This window comes from Bipolaris victoriae, assembly GCF_000527765.1.
Source record: "Bipolaris victoriae FI3 unplaced genomic scaffold scaffold_62, whole genome shotgun sequence".
In the NCBI taxonomy this organism is placed as follows: Eukaryota; Fungi; Ascomycota; class Dothideomycetes; order Pleosporales; family Pleosporaceae; genus Bipolaris; species Bipolaris victoriae.
In genome coordinates this window covers 146,268-165,533 of record NW_014575330.1, presented here as the reverse complement: position 1 = coordinate 165,533, position 19,266 = coordinate 146,268, and the positions used below count along the sequence as shown (strand labels likewise).

The following is a 19,266-nucleotide window of genomic DNA, read 5'->3' as shown; positions in this document are numbered from 1 at the left end:
TCCATTGCACGTTGTGATATACACTCATCTTTTTCCTATTCACGTCTATATATCCATGTGCAGAATCATACACGCATTGCTGTATCCGTTGCAATGCTAGTCCCGGTTGTCGACCGTATCCGCTGAGTACATAGTATCTTCTACCCTTTCACAATAGCAACAGTGACACTGCATGACTTAGTCCTTTTCATTTTTATATCCCATACCCATCTCAGTGTAAAACTCCTAAACATCTATCTACCACAATCTCTTTCCTCTCTTCACCCTGTTCATGTTTTAGATTCGTGGAAGGAAGACAGTCAGTCTTATTACTATAATGTCAAGCCAACATTCTCCCCTCATGACTTCGTGATTCGTCGGATGCACACGTAGTTCACGTTAATACACGGAAAAAAGTTCCGGGCAAAAACTCAATTGCAAAGAAAAGCTATCTTTTATCCAGCATTTCGAACAAAGCTGTAAACACACTCGACACCAAAAGAAGTGACCAAAGCACTTCTACCTCGAAATATACCAGACAACGTGTGAGACTTCCTCGCTTACCATCAAAAAACTACCATCTATCTCTCATATCTCTCATGTAACCATCTTTTCCCACCCACATTCTAATACCTCCTTCCCTACTCCACTCTGCTCTTCCTTCAGTACACTACTCATCCAACCCAACCCACCCATTCCTCCTTACACATAGCAACACCCCAATTCCTCAACCTAACCTATCATCCCTGAAACCCATTTTCCCACTTTGAACTGCCCCTATTCACTCAAACGACTTCCATATAGCACATTACTTACAAATAAGCATCTACAGACGACCTCTAACGTCTAAAACTTCTAGTAGCACACACTCGCAAGTCCGCTAGCAACAAACAAACTACGGGGGAGAATAAACCAATACTGGTCCCATATTACCACCACTGGACGAATTTCAGTAGCCGAGTGAGAATCACTTAATTCAAGTTGGAGCTAGAGATAGGGCACCAGACAACTTTTTCCAAAACACCTCCATTATCCTAGAGTAGTTGGAGAAAAGCAACATGATACGCCGCGTCGAGCTGATGACACCACGGAGTAGTACAGTGCAGTTTAGCCATTAAGGTATGTAGCAATTATATTCATCTACATTTGAATGCTTTTTACTATTGTAACCACTTATCACTTGAGGTGACGTTATCAAGACAATTCAAATCCGGGTATTCTAATGCACAGAGACTCCAACTCGTACAGTATGGAACGTAAGAAGAATAAGCATTGTTTTCGTCATCACAACTGTCAACTCATAGAAGCAAAGTCCAATGATCATTTCAAAGTCATGTGTCATCATGATTTGTATATTTCTTATTCGTTTTGAACAGTCTATGGGTATACCAGTGACATCTCGATGCTTTCTAACTAGTCTCAAGTCTCAAATCTCGCTACATGCTAGTATACTCGAATCGGACACTAAGTCTAGTACCGTCATGACATTGCATACGGCAGTGACATGCGTGGCGTTTAGAAATCCTGCTCTCCGCTTCCGGCAATAATCACATTGTTGACCTGTGCCGTGTGTTAGCCCGTGTGTGCTGTGCATCATTGCCAACGAAAGTGATGCAAAAAACAAGTTACAAGTAGCCGTAGATAGCGACAAGAAAACCACAGGTGACACAAATGGATGCCGCGTTTGTCGCATGTAACAGCAAAAGACGAGCGTGCATGCAGGCATTTGTGCGGCCGTGACCGTACCTTCCCCGCTTCCCCGGCATCGTGATTGAGTCAAGGCTGTAGTGCAAGGGATACCGGGGATGGCGACGTCGCACAGACAACAGACAACAAAGAAAGTTTGACGCGAAAAGGAAAAAAAAGAAGGTATGACGGGGGAGCGACCCGGGGCATGTTACGAAACACCAAAAGTTACAATACGTACCTTGAGTACCATACGGCACAATTGTGTAGCGAGCAGCAGCTGTTGTCGCTTCGAGATCAGAGGATCAATGACAAAATGCTCCTTCATATCTGCAGAGAATGCCACGTTAGCCAAACATTCCATATCAGGCTGCCAACAATGCCCGTGGTACTGTGAATGGAAGTGACAGCACTGCACGGGCGGCTCAGATGACTCTCATCTCCCCCACCCAGGATTGTACCATGCCAGCGCAGCACTGGATGCGTGGGGTAATTTCATCCCACCCCACGGTGGCGTCAATTGAGTTGATGCACCGCGGAACACATTCCCCCAAACTGCTGGGGTCATGCAGGTTGACCGAACGGCGGTGAGAACCAATGCAACCAAGTGCCGCTGAAACGAGAGGGATGCATTGTTTATGACAACCACTAGAGAAGGGGTGCACTTACCATTGGAACCTGTCTGCATGCAGTCAACACCTAACCGGTAGTTCTTCTCCTTGGCCTGTCGGGACTTGATATTGGCAAGGGTTTCGATTGGGCTCAGACCAGAGTTCTCAGCCAACGCCATGGGTACCGAGTCTAGGGCGTCAGCAAAAGCACGCATCGCGTATTGCTCCAGGCCGGGGCTCTGGAAGGAAGATATTAGCTCCTATTCAATGCCGATACCGCGTGGGTGTTGCTTACCTTGACTGCCGCATCTTCGACGGCAAGCGAGCATGCTATTTCAGCCGCACCTCCACCGTACACAATGCGGCTATCTCGCACCAGGTTGCGAACGACGCAAAGAGCATCGTGCAGTGATCGCTTAGCCTCGTCGATAAGCATCTTGTTGCTTCCGCGGACAAAGACTGTGACGGCTCTTGTGTTTGCACATTCCTCGATGACCAGCATCTTGTCTCTTGTAGTTCCGAATGTCAGCTCACGGACAATGCCTGCCTTTCCAAGCTTTTCCGCGCTGAGGTCTTCGAATCTTGGTACAATGCGGCCGTTGGTCGCAATGGCAATCAACTCAATCTCGGGGCCTCCTACCCACCGTACAGCAGGCAGTTGGTTTGTGAGAAGAAGGTGGTTGGCCTCGTCGTCGAAACCCCATTGACATATTACTACGTTGGCGCCGGTATTCTTGATCTGCTCAATCATCTCGGTGAACTTGCTCGATTCATAGTTTTGCAGCTTCTTGAACTCGTCCACGCTGGTAATGTCGAGCTTGTGCTTGGTCTTGGGCTTCGGGGGCTCGAATGCGCATGTCAAGATGGCGAGTTTGGCGTCCTTGACCTCGGAAGGCATCTGGGGGTGGGAAAAGTCCTTGTCTATTATGACACCCTTGACAAGTAGTGTATCTTCCAGTGATCCACCAACCTTGCCATCGACCTTGATGAGCTCAAAGTCGACATCTTTTCGTTCCAGATCTGCTACCGATAGCACAGCGTCTACGGCAATGTTGGCGAACTGGTCATGCGCTTTTGAGACAATCTTGCTGCCCAAACTGGTCTTTGCAACCTTGAACAGCTCTTCTGTGTTTTCCCTCGAGAAGTTGATCTCGTCACTGACTTCGTCCAGCTTGGCCACGGCGACCTCACAAGCCTGGTCGTATCCGTCTGCTATCCGAATTGGGTGGATGCCCTTGTCAATCAAATCGGCGGCTTGTTCGAGGAGAGCTCCGGCCAATACTACGACACCCGTTGTTCCGTCACCAATTTCGTCGTCCTGGGACTTTGAAAGTTCAACTAGTAGCTTCGCGACGTGGTTGGAGATTTCCATCTGGGAGAGAATCGTGGCGCCATCGTTGGTGACGGTAATGTCTCCGTCGGGGGAGATGAGGATCTTGTCCAGTCCTCGCGGTCCCTACAATTCATAAGCTTGTGTTCGGCCTGGCTCAGTTCCAACAGCTGTGACATACCAGAGAGCTCTTGACAATGTTGGCGACCGTCTTTGCCGCTAGGATGTGGGACTTGACAGCTTCGTTTCCGTGCTGTCTCTGCTTCTTGCCTTGGCTGTCCGATTGTTAGCTCCAAACTCTTTTTAGAAGCCCCCAAATTGTATAGCCGGTGGTCTACGTACTCTCGGACAATGATAAACGGCCTGCCCGCCTCATCTTTCATCACCTGCGCTGTAATCCATGGTATCAGTTATTTGGTCCGTGGGATTGAGGGAACGGGGAATCGGTAGTGAATGGACAGGCATACCGTTGGAAAGATCGACCTCTGTAATCATCAATATTAGCATACGTTCATTGGTAAAGTTTGTTAAATGAGTGAAGCTTTTGGAGCCTACAGGACTTACGCATGGCCATGGTGAAAGAACTGTTGGCTCGAAAAGCCCTTTTCCGAATTTACGAAAGAATTAAATGTGTATTGGTATACACAACAAAAGACTCCCAGGGATGTTTAACAGTGAGGGGTGGTGGGGTCCGTCCAAACAGCTCGCATGTCTGTCTTGAAATTTCCCCGGCGAGGGCTTGGCATGGGCGCGCACGGCCTCCCGTCGCGAACATACGCGCCTCTGGTCCTGGTAGCCATGGTCAACTCTTTGCGCATTGCCTGGCTATTTTCTGCCACAACCCTTGCCCACAATTGCCCGTATACGCTCGCTCTCTCCAAAACTGCTCCGAGCCCTGCGAAGCTATTCGCATCTCTGTATGGCCATCCGCCATTTATAGCGACCCTAGTTTACCATGCCGCGTGAGTTGCGCTCGCCCGCCTGCTCTTCTACAACCCTCCTACGCGTGAAGCTCAGCAGCTTATTCGTATCCAGCTGCGCTCAGCGATAACGAGTCCTCGGGCGCCGAAGACGTACCCGCAAAGGCAAAGGGAAAGCAACCACTAGTCAAACAAGATCCAATCGATGACGATGACGACAACGACGACCAAGATAGTGATATTGGAGAGGACGAGTACGCGCATGCCAGTGTGTCATCACATCGACTTGCGCTGACAGTGCGACAGATATGTGGTCGAGGCGATCTACGGTCATCGATTCTACAAAGTGCGTAACAGGACCTATTCCAGATGTGCAGCGTTGACAGTGACAGGGTGTGCTCCAATTTGACGTCAAATGGGAGGGATACGATGACCCCAAAGACCGGACATGGGAGGCCGAAGACAACATGTATGCCGTATCCGCCTACTCCGACTGCATTGAAGCTGACAGTTACAGGGAGGGAGCTGTTGACGTCTTGAACGAGTACTTCTCCAGCATCGGCGGTCGTCCAGAACCAAAGGGTCAGAAGCGCAAGGGACGGCCGTCTGTCTCGGGTGTCAAAGCCGGATCAGAAACCCCCACAACAAGCTCTAAGCGTGCGAAACCAGAAAAGGCACTTAAGGTGGAGAAAGCATGGAGCCCACCACCAGGTTCATGGGAGCACGATGTCAGCTATGTCGATACAGTCGAGGAAATGCGCGATCCCAAGACGGGCGACCTGGCCAAGTTCGTATACCTTGTATGGAACAACCAACAAAAGACACAGCATCCCCTCAAGCACGTCTACCAAAAGTGTCCTCAAAAGGTTTGTTTTGTCTGCAGTCACTTGTCGTGACTTGTAACTGACACCCCGCAGATGCTACAGTACTACGAAAGCCACCTTGTCTTCACACATACCAGTGACGAACCTCCAAATGGTAACAATGATACCACAGATGCCATGGAGACAGACTACTAACTCGCTTCAAGACGAATAGAATACGCAACCCAGTAGCGTGCTCCCGCTGAGCCGCCATACTGCGCCGTCTCTTCACCTTGCTCCAAAGATGCGTCTCGAGGACATGCTTCCAAAACCCAATTTTCCAACTGTGGCTGTTGCCCAACTCGAACAAGAGATTAAATCACCCACCGTATCTCCGATTACCCCCGTGGAAAGAGTCGATTCTTCCGGCCTACCTCTCGACGACTATTTTTCCCTTACTGAACCTGCACACAAGGTACAATTCTGGAAAATGTAACTTGGCTTCCATTTGGGAAGTGTCGGGACGGTGCGAGACGTATAGAGCAAGTCGTCACATGTCATTTTCTTTGCATCGCGGCAGACAAGAAAAAAAGCTTTTCTTGTATGTATGTGAATCTGGGAACGGCGCTTTCTGGATATCTCACTTTTGATGGGTTCAGGGTTTTTTTCTCTTTCTGCACTTGTAGTTCCATCAATACCGAGAATGGACTTTCCAAATGCGGTCTCAACGTATTTCATACACCCTCTGATTTCATCCTACACTAGAAAGCGATTGGAACTATGAATCTATTAACAGATGACATCGCGCTCCATGACCAGATTTCAAAGGCCGAAATGACCGTGATTGTTGATTATATGAAACATGTTCGGAAAGCACAAACCTCACTATTCCCATCTTAACTCACTCAAAATCTCTCCTTAACATGTCAAAAATATTCATTTCATCTCAACTCTCTCATCATCACATCCATACAAACATTGTTTCGTTACGGGTATATCCCCTGAGGCCTTTCCCCACCCTCAATCTCATTATCTCCCTTTCCATTCAAATCCAAAAGGCAAGAAAAAACTCCAGTCGCATATAGCGTACCTGTACCCAAATCCAGAGAAAAAAACGCCCAAATCCCATGCTAGAATGCCAAAATGTGTATACAAAAAACATCATCCCCTTTTGCACATCCCTTTCATCCCTCATATAAACCCATCTTTCGTTGTTGTTGTTTTGCTCGTAAAAAACCGTAATCGCACTGCATCCCAGTCCCATGTCGCATCGCGCGTACACCTCTACCCCAACGCATACGGGAAGGAGCCCCGTACACAGGAGTTTCGCTGGGGCGGAGAAGGGAAAAGAAACCTCCTTTTGAAAGGTCGGAAATCCTGATGGATGAAGAGACGTTTATACATTCTCAGTCATATCGGAAACCGACGACGCGGTACCACCAACCGCCATGCGCGTCTGCAGATAGTAGATACCATATGCGATAGCAGCGATAAGAATGAAGAGGATGAGAATGATGAGGAAGATGACAATGTTGCGCTGCATATTGGCGGTTGTGTCGATTTAAATCTCTTAGGTTTGATGTTTATAAATCTCTTTTACTTCGATCTCGTCGGTGTAGTTGGAGACGGGTTTGAAATAGAGGCGGTGTAAACGTAGGATAACTAACTGCATATTAGCCAAACGCGCTCAAGGAAGAAGATACTAGTAGTATCAAAAGTAAAAAGATGTGCGCACTGCTTTGTTTTCTTATATCGCGCGCGATAATGCAATTCTCTCAGACGGTATGTATAGGAGCGGAGGATGGAGACGAAGTTGAGAATAAGAATGCTCAAAGATACAAAATGTATATTTTGTTCAAGAAACGACTGCAGAAATGCGGTCTGGTAGCTAGTTTTGTACAAGACGTGGCTGGGCCCGGGGGGTGCGTGCGTTGCATACCCCGAGGGGTGGTTGGGCGGTCATGGCTCGCAGAGGGGCTGGGGACAAACTTGCGTGGCTGGCGTTTTTGCCCACCGCCCCTCCCCGCTCGGGAAGTGGGAATTCAGCGAGGCTGGATTCGAAACTTGGTGGAATTAAAAAGGGGGCGGATGGTGGGAGCGGTGGGTGACGTGCTAGAAGCAAGACGTGGCACTTGGTTTTTTCCTCCAAGGCGGTAGTCAGGAACGGGGCGGGCGCGTGGGAGTGGGGTGCGGGAGTGATGCGCAGTCACGTGTGATGGGCTTGGCGCGTTGGATGCAAGGTACCCGTTTTTGGAGTGCGAGCATGAGACACATTGACGTAGCGGCTATGAGCCTTCGTGATGCACAGGATTCCAATGCATCCATGGTCAATTCTTGTTGAAAGAGGATATCATTTTATACCAGCATTCTCGTTACTATGATCAAAATCCAATAAATTGCAACAAGAGGGTATACATACGGCCACTTGCACCATTGCATCCACCACTCTGTCTCCCTCTCTCCACCATATCATATAAAAGGTAATAACAGCCACCTTCACATTCCCCAATTCCACCAAATAAACACCACCAACTCCATCATTTTCACAGCCATAGTCTCCATCTTAACCACCATCTAAAAGAAACCCTAAAATATATAACCGCCAAGCCTACTGATAGAACTTCCATTCTACCTTCTTGCACTCCCACTCCCTCTTCAAACTCTCTATCCTATCCGTCACCCACCCGCTCGTCCACGGCCCATCCCCAGTCGACCCACCCAGCCGAATCACCTTGCTGAGATGGCACTCTCCGTCGCCGTGAGTGGAGTACCGCCATTGCAAACAATTCTCGATTTGCTCGCACGTCTTCTGGCACGCCTCGGGGCTATCTGCAGCATTGGGGTGTTTATCGGCCAGCTTGTCCCAGTTGGGAGGTTCCTTCTTGTCGCCTTCTTTCTTCTTGTCGTCTCGTTTTTGCGGGTGAGTAGTATGTGTGCCGGCGGTTTGGAGGATGTCGTCTTTATGGTCGTTCATTAGGTGTTCTGGGTCTGTTTCTTTGTCTTTGTCTGGATGTTCTGGTTTCACGGCGCCGGGTAGGTCGGGCTCCCGGTCTGGTTCACGTTCGGATTCCTTCAGTGCTTCCTGCTTCTTTCTCTCTTCTTCCTCTTGGTTTTGCTTAGCCTTTTGGGCTTCGTCTTTGATTTGTTGCTGCCTCCCTTCCGGTGCGACAATCTTGGCGTCCTGGCTCATGTTATCCCAGCCTTCCTTGCGCGCTTCGACGTGCGGCGCGATATAATCGTGGTATGCGTCGCGGAACAGATATGGTGTTTTCCAGCCCTTGGCGCTGGTCCACTCCTTTTCCATTTCCCATTGCCGAGCGAGTTGGTCGCCGCTGACTTTGTACCATGAGACGGCTGGTGCGCACCAGTGTCTCTTTGTGTAGTCGAGACTGTAGGGATGCTCGGATTGGAGAAGAGGCCAGGACGAGTACAGTTCGACGTGTGCGTCTGCCATAGCTCTTGACAACATCAAGTCTCCGCAGCATTCTTTGTCAACGGCCGGCTCCCACTTGCGAATGTATTGCTCGTCGTAAGATTTTGCAAATCTCCGCAGGGCACCTTGAGACAATAGGATGCCTGGTCCACGTTGGGCCGATTGCGTTCCAGAAATGTAAGCAGGGGCTCCGCTGTAGTAGGGTATCCGGTAGTCCAGTCTGGCGATCCATTGCAATAAATTGGTCCAGCTCAGGGCCGTCTCTTCCTCGAGGAAGACAAGGAACCTGGCGTGGGGGTTCATGTGGTACGCCTGGTATACCATTGGCAGCATCTTCCACTTATCCAATTGATCGAGCTTCGCCGCATCGGGCTTGTGTTGGGCGTCCGCGCGCATGATTCGGTATTCGTGGAATTCGTCGTGCGAAAACTTGATGTCGTGGCTGACAGCCTTGAGCGCATCGTGTACTTTGTGACCCTCGAACTCGCCCTCGTGGTCGCTGAAGATGGCAAAGGTAGGTACGCAGGAAATGAAGGTACGGAGGTGCGCGTTCAGCTTTTCAATACTAGCCTTGGATGTCTTCAGCACCACCATGACATCTTGCGCCATTGCAAGGTTCTGACAGTGTTCTTCTACGGCTTGTGTTGAGGGAGGGGCGACAGCAGCCGGAGTAGGTTCATTGTCCGAGTTGTCTGCAGCGGCGCTCTTGTGGGCGGCAATTGTATGGGTGAGAAGCGTAGAGGGTGTAGCAATGCCATTATTCGCATCCTCCCATCTCCCACCGTCTTCTTCATATTCGGCCACGCCCGTCGTGGTAGGGGAAGGGGCAGCCGCATGACCCTTTTCGCCCGGTTTGTTGTGAGCATTTGCGGGTGTCTCGACGGCGGGTGGCGGAATTATCGGGTCGGTATGGACATTCTTGTGTTCATAGTGATCTATAACAGGCACTTCTGGCTGAGCGTTTTGAGCAGGAAGCCCGAATGACCAGAAGAAAGTTAGGAGCGAGAAGGCGATTACGACGATGGCGAGCCGGGAGGGGGTGACGGTCGGCATGGCGAGGACAACGGCTCAATGGCCAGGTTTGGAGTGGTTGATTTTACAGAGAAACAACTTCAATACATCCGATTACTGTTGTCGCCTCAGGGTACAGATAGGGGCATTCTGGCGGTCGTGGTCGCAGAAGTCGCATGCCCCTCTGAACAATGGGTACTGGGACGGGTGCAAGAGGCGGTGCCTAGTAGGCCGCTCGCCCCCTTGGCTGTGGCGCTCGGTCGCGATGGTGCGCCTACACCGTGTCCGCTCAAAAAGGCCCGGCTCTCGTATACTGTCAGAAAACACTCGGCCCCAGTAGCTTCGTCTTGCTTGTGTCGAGCGTGCCTAGAACAAAGCAAATAACACTCGTGCACCGCGCGGATTCCAGGGGCACAGCATGCGTACTAGCTACGGTTGGGCTTTGACACATCATTTCTCTCTACTAACTATGTACAACCATCTTGCCCCTTCACCGTGACCAGAAGTCATCTGCTGGGATAAACATCGCTATCAATGTCGGCCTCTGCTTGTCAAAAAAAACTCTAATCACTTCACTATGTGATTACCACCTATCCCCTACTCGTCATCCCACACAAACTCACCCGCCATCCACAACCTCATCACCCAACACGCAACCAGCAGATCGCTCTTCCTCTGGTCCCTTCGGACTGCATCTGTCATCTCCAGCGCCCTACTTTCCCTCTCTGATCCTGCACCCTTCCACCTAGCCAGCCCATCCCAACCCCAACTCCCCGCCCTCCCACTCTCTTCCCGCCCAACAACTACGCCCTCCGCATCCTCCCATACGCCCTTTTTGATGCAGAACAAAAGATGCTTCTCCGGCTCGCAACTGCCCCTGTAGTCACACCGAGAATGCCGCGCCCGGCACCTGGTGACGTGCCAGATGCGTGTCCATTGCCCGCCCCACAGCGTCTTTCCACTCGTAAGCTGGATGCTACCCTTCAGCGCACTTTCGGCCCGTCCCTTCATGTCAAAGTCGGAAATCGTGTATAACGTCCCCTCTTCATCGTAGCGGATGCGCCGATCTTGCGCTGCGAAGATTGCGGGCACCGAACAGGACCGTGTTTCGTGCGTTTGTATGCGGCGGATGTTGAGGAGGGTTGATGGGCCGCTGCTTCGGTCTAGGGTTTGTTGTAGTTGGTATTGTGGTAGGTTTCGTGATTGCGTCTCGTATATGAAGGGGGCTTGGAGCCTTAGTGTTCTTGATTGATCGTCTAGAGGTAGTAGGCCTGGGAGTATGCTTTCAAGCCTCTCTGATGTGGTTCCGGTAGATCGTGGGATGCGCTCAGGAGCTGGAAAGGTCTTTGATTTGATCATCTGGCGACGGGTTGGTGCTATTACTCGTGGTACGGAGGTTTCCGGAGTGTAGGGTGAAGGGCTGCTGTTCGGGCGTGTGGAATTTGACCATGTGCTGGTGGGCGATAAAGCTTCGTCTGAGTATGTCTCTTCGCTCGTCGCACTTGCTCTCCGCAGAGCATCAAAAGGGTCCTTCTCTTCGGCGTAGACATTACTCTTGGACGTGGTGGGGTATGGCGAAAGCGCGATGCTTTCACTACGCGGTGCAGAGTAATTCGGCAGCCTGAACATCTTGCAACTTTTCGATATAGTACAGAGCAGTGACTCAGAATACAACGCAAGGAAGCCACCCATCTATAAACCCATCTCCTTTACGTGGTCGTCCCGCAACCCCGGATGTATCAGCCACCACGTTCCCTTCTAAGCCACCTACTTTGAGCCATTTACTCTCGCCGCGAGGACCACATCGTGGCCCAGTCAGAACCTTGAACCAAACAAGCCTCAGGGTCTTGTACAGAGCATTCAAGGCGATTGGGCGACTTGTCGCGGATCTTGCGGATTCAGGCCATCAGTAAGCGCATGAATAAGCGCTCGACATGACCAAATGTACGCGAGGTTATCGGCCAAGATACACCAACATCTCATCATGTACACTAGAGCGCTTGGGAGATTGTGATTGGATTGGATGCGAGAGTTCAACGGTGTGCGCGGGTGTTCTACGCGAAATGGTAGCTTTACGAACGTGGCCCACTTGGTGGCTGTTATGTCGTTTAGAGCACTGTTAGCTGTATTGGTAGAAGTTGACGGGTCCTTGGAAGCTGACGAGTCGTCTCTTTATTTCCATGGATATAAGCTCATGTCGTATGAGGCTCTGCTGCTGTGGTCTCATGTTTGAAATTTTTCGCTTGCTGACCGAGCAGCTATTGGGTAGGAAGAAAGAATTGTAAGGGACCGAAAATTAGAGCATCTTGGAGTTAGGAAGAAGGGTTTCCAAAAATAAACTACCTAAACACACAAGTCCGTAGAGCTCAAAGACAAAACCTTGAATCGAATTTGGTTTATTTAACTCAATCAAGTACTGCCATTCATAAACCGCAAACATAGGACCACTTTTAAGTACCTCTTCTCACCTTCCCAATCCCCCATCAAACAATCGGCGCAAAAAAGTTAAACTTCCCAAACGGATCATACTCCCTCTTTAACCCCCTCAACCTCTCCAACCTCCACTCCTCAGGCCCATACAGTTCCTCAACCGTCTCATCCCCCCTCGCATAATTAACATACGCCTTCCTCGGCTCCCCCGTCCCCTTGGCCATCACATCCCGGATCCTCCCCTCAACCTCCCACGCCTCAGCATCCAGACTCTCATTCCGCTCATACGTCATAAACGGCGAAAGCAGCAACTGGCCCTCACGGTTGGGATACGCGGTGCTATCGCTTGGTATAGCGCCCACGCGGTTCGTTGCGTAGCCTTCGAGAAGAACAACGGTTTGGTTGAGTGAGGCCGGGAGGGAGGCCATTATGATGAGGACTTCACGGAGGGAAGGGGGGTCGTAGGTGGTTGCTGAGACGGGGACGACAGAGCGGGTAAGACCTTTTTCGCAGGATGTACCGGTTCGGTCCGCGCCTGTGAAGCGACTTACGCCTGCGAGGTCGGTTTGGCCGGATGTGCTAGTGGCGGGCGACAGAGCGTATAGGGGTTCAGTGTATTGAGCTGGGATGCTGGTACCTTGGTAGATTACGAAAACAACGACGACGGGCTGGGAGAGTTAGAATTTATCGACTTAGTGGGGAAGGGAGGGCGGCGTGCTCACATTATTTGTATCGATCTTTGGGTCGAAGTAGAACATTATGTAGTGTTCTAGTTCGACTGATCTGTTGGGACTTTCTAACCAGGTATTCACGATACCAACGATGCTTTCCATTTTATCATGGGTGAAGGATAATACATCGACGGCCCAATTGTCAAGACTTGGCTCCCGGTCATAGATTTTGATCTCAGCTTGAGTTACAATGCCAAAGTTGTGGCCAGCGCCGCGGATAGCCCAGAACAAGTCAGGATTGCTCTCTTCGCTCACAGTGATAGCGGTACCATTGGCAAGCACCATACGTGCAGAGACGAGCTGGTCGGCTGCGAGTCCGTACCGGCCTTGGTTCCAGCCGTGTCCGCCACCGAGAATAGGAGAAATGTAGCCAACGCAGGCGCACGCTGTGGTCATGGTTTGCTTCCCGTGAGCCCACAAGTAGTCAAGGACATCTCCGTTGAGGATGCCACCTCCGACGAGAGCAGTGTCACCATTCTCCGTAATCGATATATCCTTCATACCACGCATCAAGATGCCGACGGCATGCTCGACATTGTTAAGGTACGCTGTAATCGCATGGCCCCCTGAGATAGCGTGGAAAGACTTGTTGTTCGCATTGGCGTACCATATCTAGTCGACTGTAAGCTCGAAAATATAATATCAAAAGCAAAAAGTCATCTAACCGTCTCTTGTACATCTGCCTCGGTTGCAACTTTGACAATTATGTCGTATTGTGGGGTCTGCCCAGCGCCCCACCGTAGCGTTGCATTAGTATATTCTTCTGACCCAGGAAAATAGATTTGGGCTGTGGGGCTCAGTGAGGCCACAAATTCTCGTAGAGAGTGAGCCGATGACGGAGGTGTTGCTGAAACGAGGCTGACTGTATAGACAGTCCAAGCCCACAAAAATCTGCACAACATGTCTGCCCAGGCAGAAGATTAAGCTGTAGACACTTTGGATATGTAACTCTGCTCCTTGGAAAAACTTTTCTTGTTTTGTTTTCTCTATTTAATGGTGGGAGCTGGTGTCTTTTCCTGTGTCGCCGTTCGTATCCCGTTCCCAGAGTGTCAGAGGAAAAACAAACCACAAGTCATATGTCCATCACTTTGGTACTCCTAATGCACGAATAGCAAGTTAGAAGAAAAAGCATTCACCCCATGGCATTAAGAGCGAAATTGAACCGAATAGCCGTTCCCATTGTGCTTATCATAAATGCCGGGTGCACCGGATCGCCGCGGTGTTGTAGCGCTAACACATGACTACAGCGATCAAACTGATTGCCGTTTGCCAGCGAAAGACTAATGTTGGACTAAGAACATTCGAAAGCGAGATACCTTCCAGAATCATTGATGAGAGGGATGATCTCAAGTGAAGATCTCGAATGAACGCCACTAGAACGATTGTCTGGTTCGATGTCAAGGATAAGCGAGAAGTAGCAGCATCTAGTACACACCCGGGCCGTAAGTTAGAAAGCCACTGGCGAGCTGCGGTTCCGTCGTTCTGATGCGGGGATCGCCTTGTTCTGACGAACTCTTATTTACGGCCCGATTGCATGCGCTACTTACTGGGAATGGGTAAGAGATCAGCCTCGCAGCCGGGGAACAAGAGAGACGCGGTTGTCTGTTCCGTTCGTTGGTTTTTATCAAGCCATGGTAGTAGTGCTGGTTAGTAGGATGGCAAAGCTGGGGCGAACCGTCCTGGGCAGATGTGGACCTTGTGATAACAAAAAGGTTATCTGTGTTCTTCTTTGGTCTGCCTCACTATTGAGTCAAGCCCCCGATATACCTCGGAGCCCGTGCTGCTCGGAGCCACGCTATTGTCAGAGAGGCTTTCTCAAAACCTTGAAAACCTCAGCTGATATTTAGGCTTACGGATTCATGATGTGATTCTAAGTAATATTCGCTGCCGTCGTCAGTCGACATGTGTCATGATATACACACATGGAGGTGTCTGAGATTGTGAACCTTATGGCCACGAGAACGACAGCATCCTTGTTGTGACAGGTTCGGAATATTTGCCAAAAGCTATGGCATTCATACCATGCATCGCCGATCCGGCTCGCTTCTTAACTCTCCGCCCCGAGTGTCCATGCTCAGGGTCGGAGGTTTTGGTAGCGAGTCTTATCCCAGCTCCGGCTCTATCATCAAAATGATTGTAGTTGCTGTATAGTACGATACTCTCCTGGCATCGTAGGCCCAAAATGAACCCGGATATGGATCGCGCAGGGACATTGTCACCGGCCTCCCCACGGACTTAGCATTACGTATACGTAGATTTGACCATGTACTTATTTAAGCGACGAACGGCTTGCTACAGACCCTAGTTTTGCGTGTCGCGCATTGAATACGAGATGCCAATGTAACACAACGGGCTCGTCCGTACCTGCTTCCGGCTTTCCTGCCTCGCAAGTTTCTTGGTATTTTCCTTGTATACGGGGAATCTTCAGAATGAATCATTTCGCATTGGTACGCTGTCGTTCGCTCCTGGGCATAAGACGGACAGACAAGCCGGATTAAGATACCCGGACGAGTTCCATCTGTCGCCCAAATCCACGCAAAACCAGTGGACGATGTCGACACTCCGCCACGTAATCCATTTATTGAGACACTGAACTTTTCTCAACCCGCGTCATCGAGTTGAGGCCATTGGTCGGGGCGAGGCGTCCAAACTGACTCGTCCAATGCAGGTACGCACCACCACCGGTTTTGCCTTTCGGACCGAGAGGACAAAAAATGTTTAGGCGCTTTACGCCTACGGAAACAATAACAGCAAAGGCGTGCGTACTAGACCTCTCCTGGATAATACAACGTGTGTTGGAAGTCGAATATTCAATTGCCGAGCTGAAAAGACTGGCGTTCTTGTAAGAGCAAGTGAGCCGCGAGGTGCGAGGCATGTGCAAGCGTGCATGGGTGCATGTGGCCAGTGGGAAGATGGTGTCCGGGCGGAGGTAAGAGATAAGATATGGAATATTACATACACCCGAGGGATAAATGTCTGCAAATTCTATTCTGATACTCCAAGCATAAGGGCGCTAAGAATGGTAAGCAAGGGTTTGTTGGGTATACGTACATATAGATTTGTTGCTTAATGTGACCCCGTGGATTTGGTGGTGGTGATGATATTCGCTCCATATGCCCGTGCCTCGCCATCATGCGCTACGCATGGGTTGCCATTCTACAGTCTCCATACATCTTCATTGGCTGCTGTCGCGTCGCATGTGGAACTCGTCCTGTGATCACCAATTCTCCTTTCTCATGCATGATAGCCGTGTACGCAGCCCGACGGACCCGTTGCCTGCATGAGTCGGGCTGCCTGCCGCCGCTGTCAAACTCCTGCCAAACCCATCCATCCTCTCGGTGCGTCTGTACTTAGTCTGAGGATACGGATCGACTGACGACGGTAATTGCGATCTACTCGAGGACCGTACCGGTAGGTGCTGGAATGTGAAACTTGGGGACACTAGCATTTCCTAGTCTGTCCATTATAAAAATGCGGAGCTCTTCCCGTCATCGAGACCCTTTGTTCCAGACGGTCCGTTTCCCCACTATACTAGTCTGGGAACTAACCGCAGCGAACACACTACAAGCAAAGCCATTTACACAACGTGTGCCCCCTTTACCGAGCGAACAAGGCTCCTAAATCAAGCGTAAACCCACGCGGCACAGGCCGTACCTGCTCTCTTAGTTCCCATCATCTTGGCACTTGACCGCCGTTTTGATCATATCTCTTGCCCTGTTGTTGTATACTTGCTTCCCAAGTTCCCGCCTCCCCTACATAACCTTTCTACCATTACTTCGGAAACTACTCATCGAAAGAGCTCAAAAAATGTCGAGAATCGCAGTTGTCTGGTCAGGTTTAAACGACGATGACGAGGAAGCGCAATCCTGGTACGAAAACAGGCATGTGCCTGCTACTATTGCGAAGATTGAATCTTCAGCGCGCACCGCAGAGCAAACTCCCGAGAATCCGTTCCAAGAAGTGAAAGAGGTCAACGGCAAGCACATGACCATTTACGACTTGCCTGAGGAAGAGTCGATAGAAGATTTCGAGGCGAAGATTGGCCCGACGTTGGGCGACGTTCCAGTCGGCGCACGCTTGAACACTCGATCTTACAAAGAATATTTCAAGATTCACGGCGACGAATGGAGAGACGGTATGTTTGCTCCACAGGCTCGCCCAAACAAAGCGGTACTATGAAAGCTGACACCCTACAACAGACCCTCGCGATGTTCGAATGTGGGCCATAGTCCTTTGGCAGCCGAAACCAGAAGTTTACGACGAATTCATAGAATGGTTCATAGACCACTTCATCCCCGGAATGCTCGACAGCCCCGAATTACTGCGCACGCGCGTATTTACACTCGAGCATGCAACGAATGTCCGAGCGCAAAAGTACGAACCAGTAGACAAAGACTCTCTCCTGAGATTTTTGACCATCTGGGAGTTTGACAGTGAAGAATTCCCATGGGAAATCCTGGTTTATCTCGGCAGTTCAGAGAAGTGGCGATATTACATGGAAGGCGGGCTGGTGGTATGTTGCAAATATTACAGGAAAGTGAAGATGCGAAATTGCTAACGTTTCAATACAGGATTGGGAGATTGCGCAATACATGGTAAAGAACAACTATCCTGGAACGGAAGAAGAAAAAGATTCTGCGATAGCGAGCCCAGGAGTGCCCTGCCCGTAGTCGCTAGAGAATCGTAAAACAAGCATTCTTTCGGAGGCTGATATTGCATAGGAATATAGGGACGGGGACGAGGACGAGGACGACGAGTACCAAAGCGGGGACGAGGACAGATACAGCGAAGATCAAAATAGCGAGGACCAGGACAGGGACGAAGACAAGGACCATCGCAACGGCGTACACCAGGACAGTGACGAGGAAAAGGACCATCGAAATGGCGTAAACCATTTTAGCGAGGATGATGACATAGAAAGCGAACGAGGTTATACCGATCGATATGTGATAAGGTGACGAGCTGGATGAACGGACCGGCTGCCTGGGGTCGGAGCTTTAATCTTCTTTTTCCTTTCAGTACCATTATCTTTTCTGTGTATGTATACTTTGCGAGTTGTATGCATAGCGCAATACGTAACTGTCTAGTTCTTGAGTATGTTCCTCCTGCTTGGAATTTGCGAAGGGGCACTGGGTATACTTGTTGTTTTTGTGGAGCAGTCTTCCAGCTTACTAGCATGTGTGCACATGTATTTAGAGCGAAGGATTGGTGGTCTCGTATGAACGTTATGTATGGACGGGTAAAAGGTTCAATTCTGGATTGGCCTCGTTTCGAAAAGTATGGGGCCCAGTTGAATGAGTTGGGTCATGACGATATGCTGCAGGCGTATACTTGATTAATTTCGATGTTGGATCCGAAATGTTTGATTTTAACAACATTGAGTGATGTTGAGCTGGTTGGAATGTTCCAGATGATGCTTTAGCCCGCCTCGGGATGCATGATGACGGGCATTTGACGCACAGCGATCACCCATGCAGGCACCCTGTATGTGGCTCCACACTGCTTGTGTAGAACCGACGCCGAAAGGAGATTTGCCGACTCTTGCCCCGTCATACCAGGTTGGATAAATGGACTATCGGACCCGTCCAAAACAACGGACCCCTGTGACAGTTGATATCCACCGTTACTTTCTTCTGTCTCAATATTGTTACAAGCTACAATGGAACGAGCATCCATACCAACGATTTGGAGCACCGAATGCTTTCGTATTGCAGGTTTCCGACTAGGCTGTTTTCCAGGAACAGGGAGCGCGTTCGACTGTTGGGCCTCTGGCTCACATCGAGCGGGTTGGTCCTTTAGGCAAAGTCCTTTGCGATCTTCAAGATCCCTCTGCTGGCCCACGCTTCGAGTAGAACTGGGACACGATTTACCAGTTCTTATAACACGATGCAGGCCATATAGAATACGTCGTAGAATCTGAATCATTTTAATTCTCTGACGTGGAATAGACTCCCTGTTCAATGAGGTACTGGGAACTGTGCGAATGCTGCAGAATCTGTCCCACACTGTTGTTGAAATGCTTTTTAGGCATGGTCTTGCTTTTCCCTAGCCCCTGTTCCGTCTGGGGTTCTCGAATCGTTCGCCTCAAACTCTAACCCCTGTCACAATTAACTGTTTTCGGTACACTGATGAAGCTTACTCTCTTGTAGTCATCAAGATCGGCGTGTTCCACGTTCACGTAGTGACGTATTTTGTGGCCTACACAGGTTCGTATCTGGTACCCAGATTTGTAGACGAACAATCGACCTTTGTTTTCACTCTTATGTCTACTCGGTACGCAAAACATCGTGAGTGTGCGGCATCAGTGTTCGCAGGCTCCTTTGGGTTGAGGG

At 50.0% G+C, this 19,266-nt stretch overlaps 7 protein-coding genes across 7 annotated transcripts; 2 read left to right on the top strand and 5 right to left on the bottom strand.

The window, feature by feature from the left end:
* Nucleotides 1–1,494: 1,494 nt before the first annotated feature.
* Nucleotides 1,495–4,180, bottom strand: COCVIDRAFT_28120 (hypothetical protein; the record flags this gene model as incomplete). Its single annotated transcript, XM_014699458.1, has 8 exons — nucleotides 1,495–1,539; nucleotides 1,907–1,995; nucleotides 2,335–2,515; nucleotides 2,572–3,732; nucleotides 3,788–3,881; nucleotides 3,949–3,997; nucleotides 4,074–4,091; nucleotides 4,171–4,180. The coding sequence occupies 8 exons, from the start codon at nucleotides 4,178–4,180 to the stop codon at nucleotides 1,495–1,497; spliced, it is 1,647 nt and encodes a 548-aa protein (XP_014554944.1).
* Nucleotides 4,181–4,561: 381 nt separating this feature from the next.
* On the top strand, nucleotides 4,562–5,545 carry COCVIDRAFT_28119 (hypothetical protein; the record flags this gene model as incomplete). Its single annotated transcript, XM_014699457.1, has 6 exons — nucleotides 4,562–4,568; nucleotides 4,642–4,780; nucleotides 4,833–4,872; nucleotides 4,919–4,995; nucleotides 5,044–5,392; nucleotides 5,444–5,545. 6 exons carry the CDS (start codon nucleotides 4,562–4,564, stop codon nucleotides 5,543–5,545), a joined length of 714 nt encoding a protein of 237 aa, XP_014554943.1.
* A 2,392-nt stretch (nucleotides 5,546–7,937) lies between these two features.
* Nucleotides 7,938–9,815, bottom strand: COCVIDRAFT_103775 (glycosyltransferase family 31 protein; the record flags this gene model as incomplete). Its single annotated transcript, XM_014699456.1, has 1 exon — nucleotides 7,938–9,815. One exon carries the CDS (start codon nucleotides 9,813–9,815, stop codon nucleotides 7,938–7,940), a length of 1,878 nt encoding a protein of 625 aa, XP_014554942.1.
* A 555-nt stretch (nucleotides 9,816–10,370) lies between these two features.
* Nucleotides 10,371–11,402, bottom strand: COCVIDRAFT_17469 (hypothetical protein; the record flags this gene model as incomplete). Its single annotated transcript, XM_014699399.1, has 1 exon — nucleotides 10,371–11,402. The coding sequence occupies one exon, from the start codon at nucleotides 11,400–11,402 to the stop codon at nucleotides 10,371–10,373; it is 1,032 nt and encodes a 343-aa protein (XP_014554885.1).
* Nucleotides 11,403–12,256: 854 nt separating this feature from the next.
* Nucleotides 12,257–13,836, bottom strand: COCVIDRAFT_103737 (hypothetical protein; the record flags this gene model as incomplete). The annotated part of the gene is made up of 3 exons (XM_014699455.1): nucleotides 12,257–12,871; nucleotides 12,926–13,546; nucleotides 13,600–13,836. 3 exons carry the CDS (start codon nucleotides 13,834–13,836, stop codon nucleotides 12,257–12,259), a joined length of 1,473 nt encoding a protein of 490 aa, XP_014554941.1.
* Nucleotides 13,837–16,741: 2,905 nt separating this feature from the next.
* Nucleotides 16,742–17,604, top strand: COCVIDRAFT_103760 (hypothetical protein; the record flags this gene model as incomplete). The annotated part of the gene is made up of 3 exons (XM_014699454.1): nucleotides 16,742–17,069; nucleotides 17,134–17,447; nucleotides 17,506–17,604. 3 exons carry the CDS (start codon nucleotides 16,742–16,744, stop codon nucleotides 17,602–17,604), a joined length of 741 nt encoding a protein of 246 aa, XP_014554940.1.
* Nucleotides 17,605–18,159: 555 nt separating this feature from the next.
* On the bottom strand, nucleotides 18,160–18,610 carry COCVIDRAFT_39279 (hypothetical protein; the record flags this gene model as incomplete). Its single annotated transcript, XM_014699453.1, has 2 exons — nucleotides 18,160–18,326; nucleotides 18,433–18,610. 2 exons carry the CDS (start codon nucleotides 18,608–18,610, stop codon nucleotides 18,160–18,162), a joined length of 345 nt encoding a protein of 114 aa, XP_014554939.1.
* Between the last annotated feature and the right edge of the window lie 656 nt (nucleotides 18,611–19,266).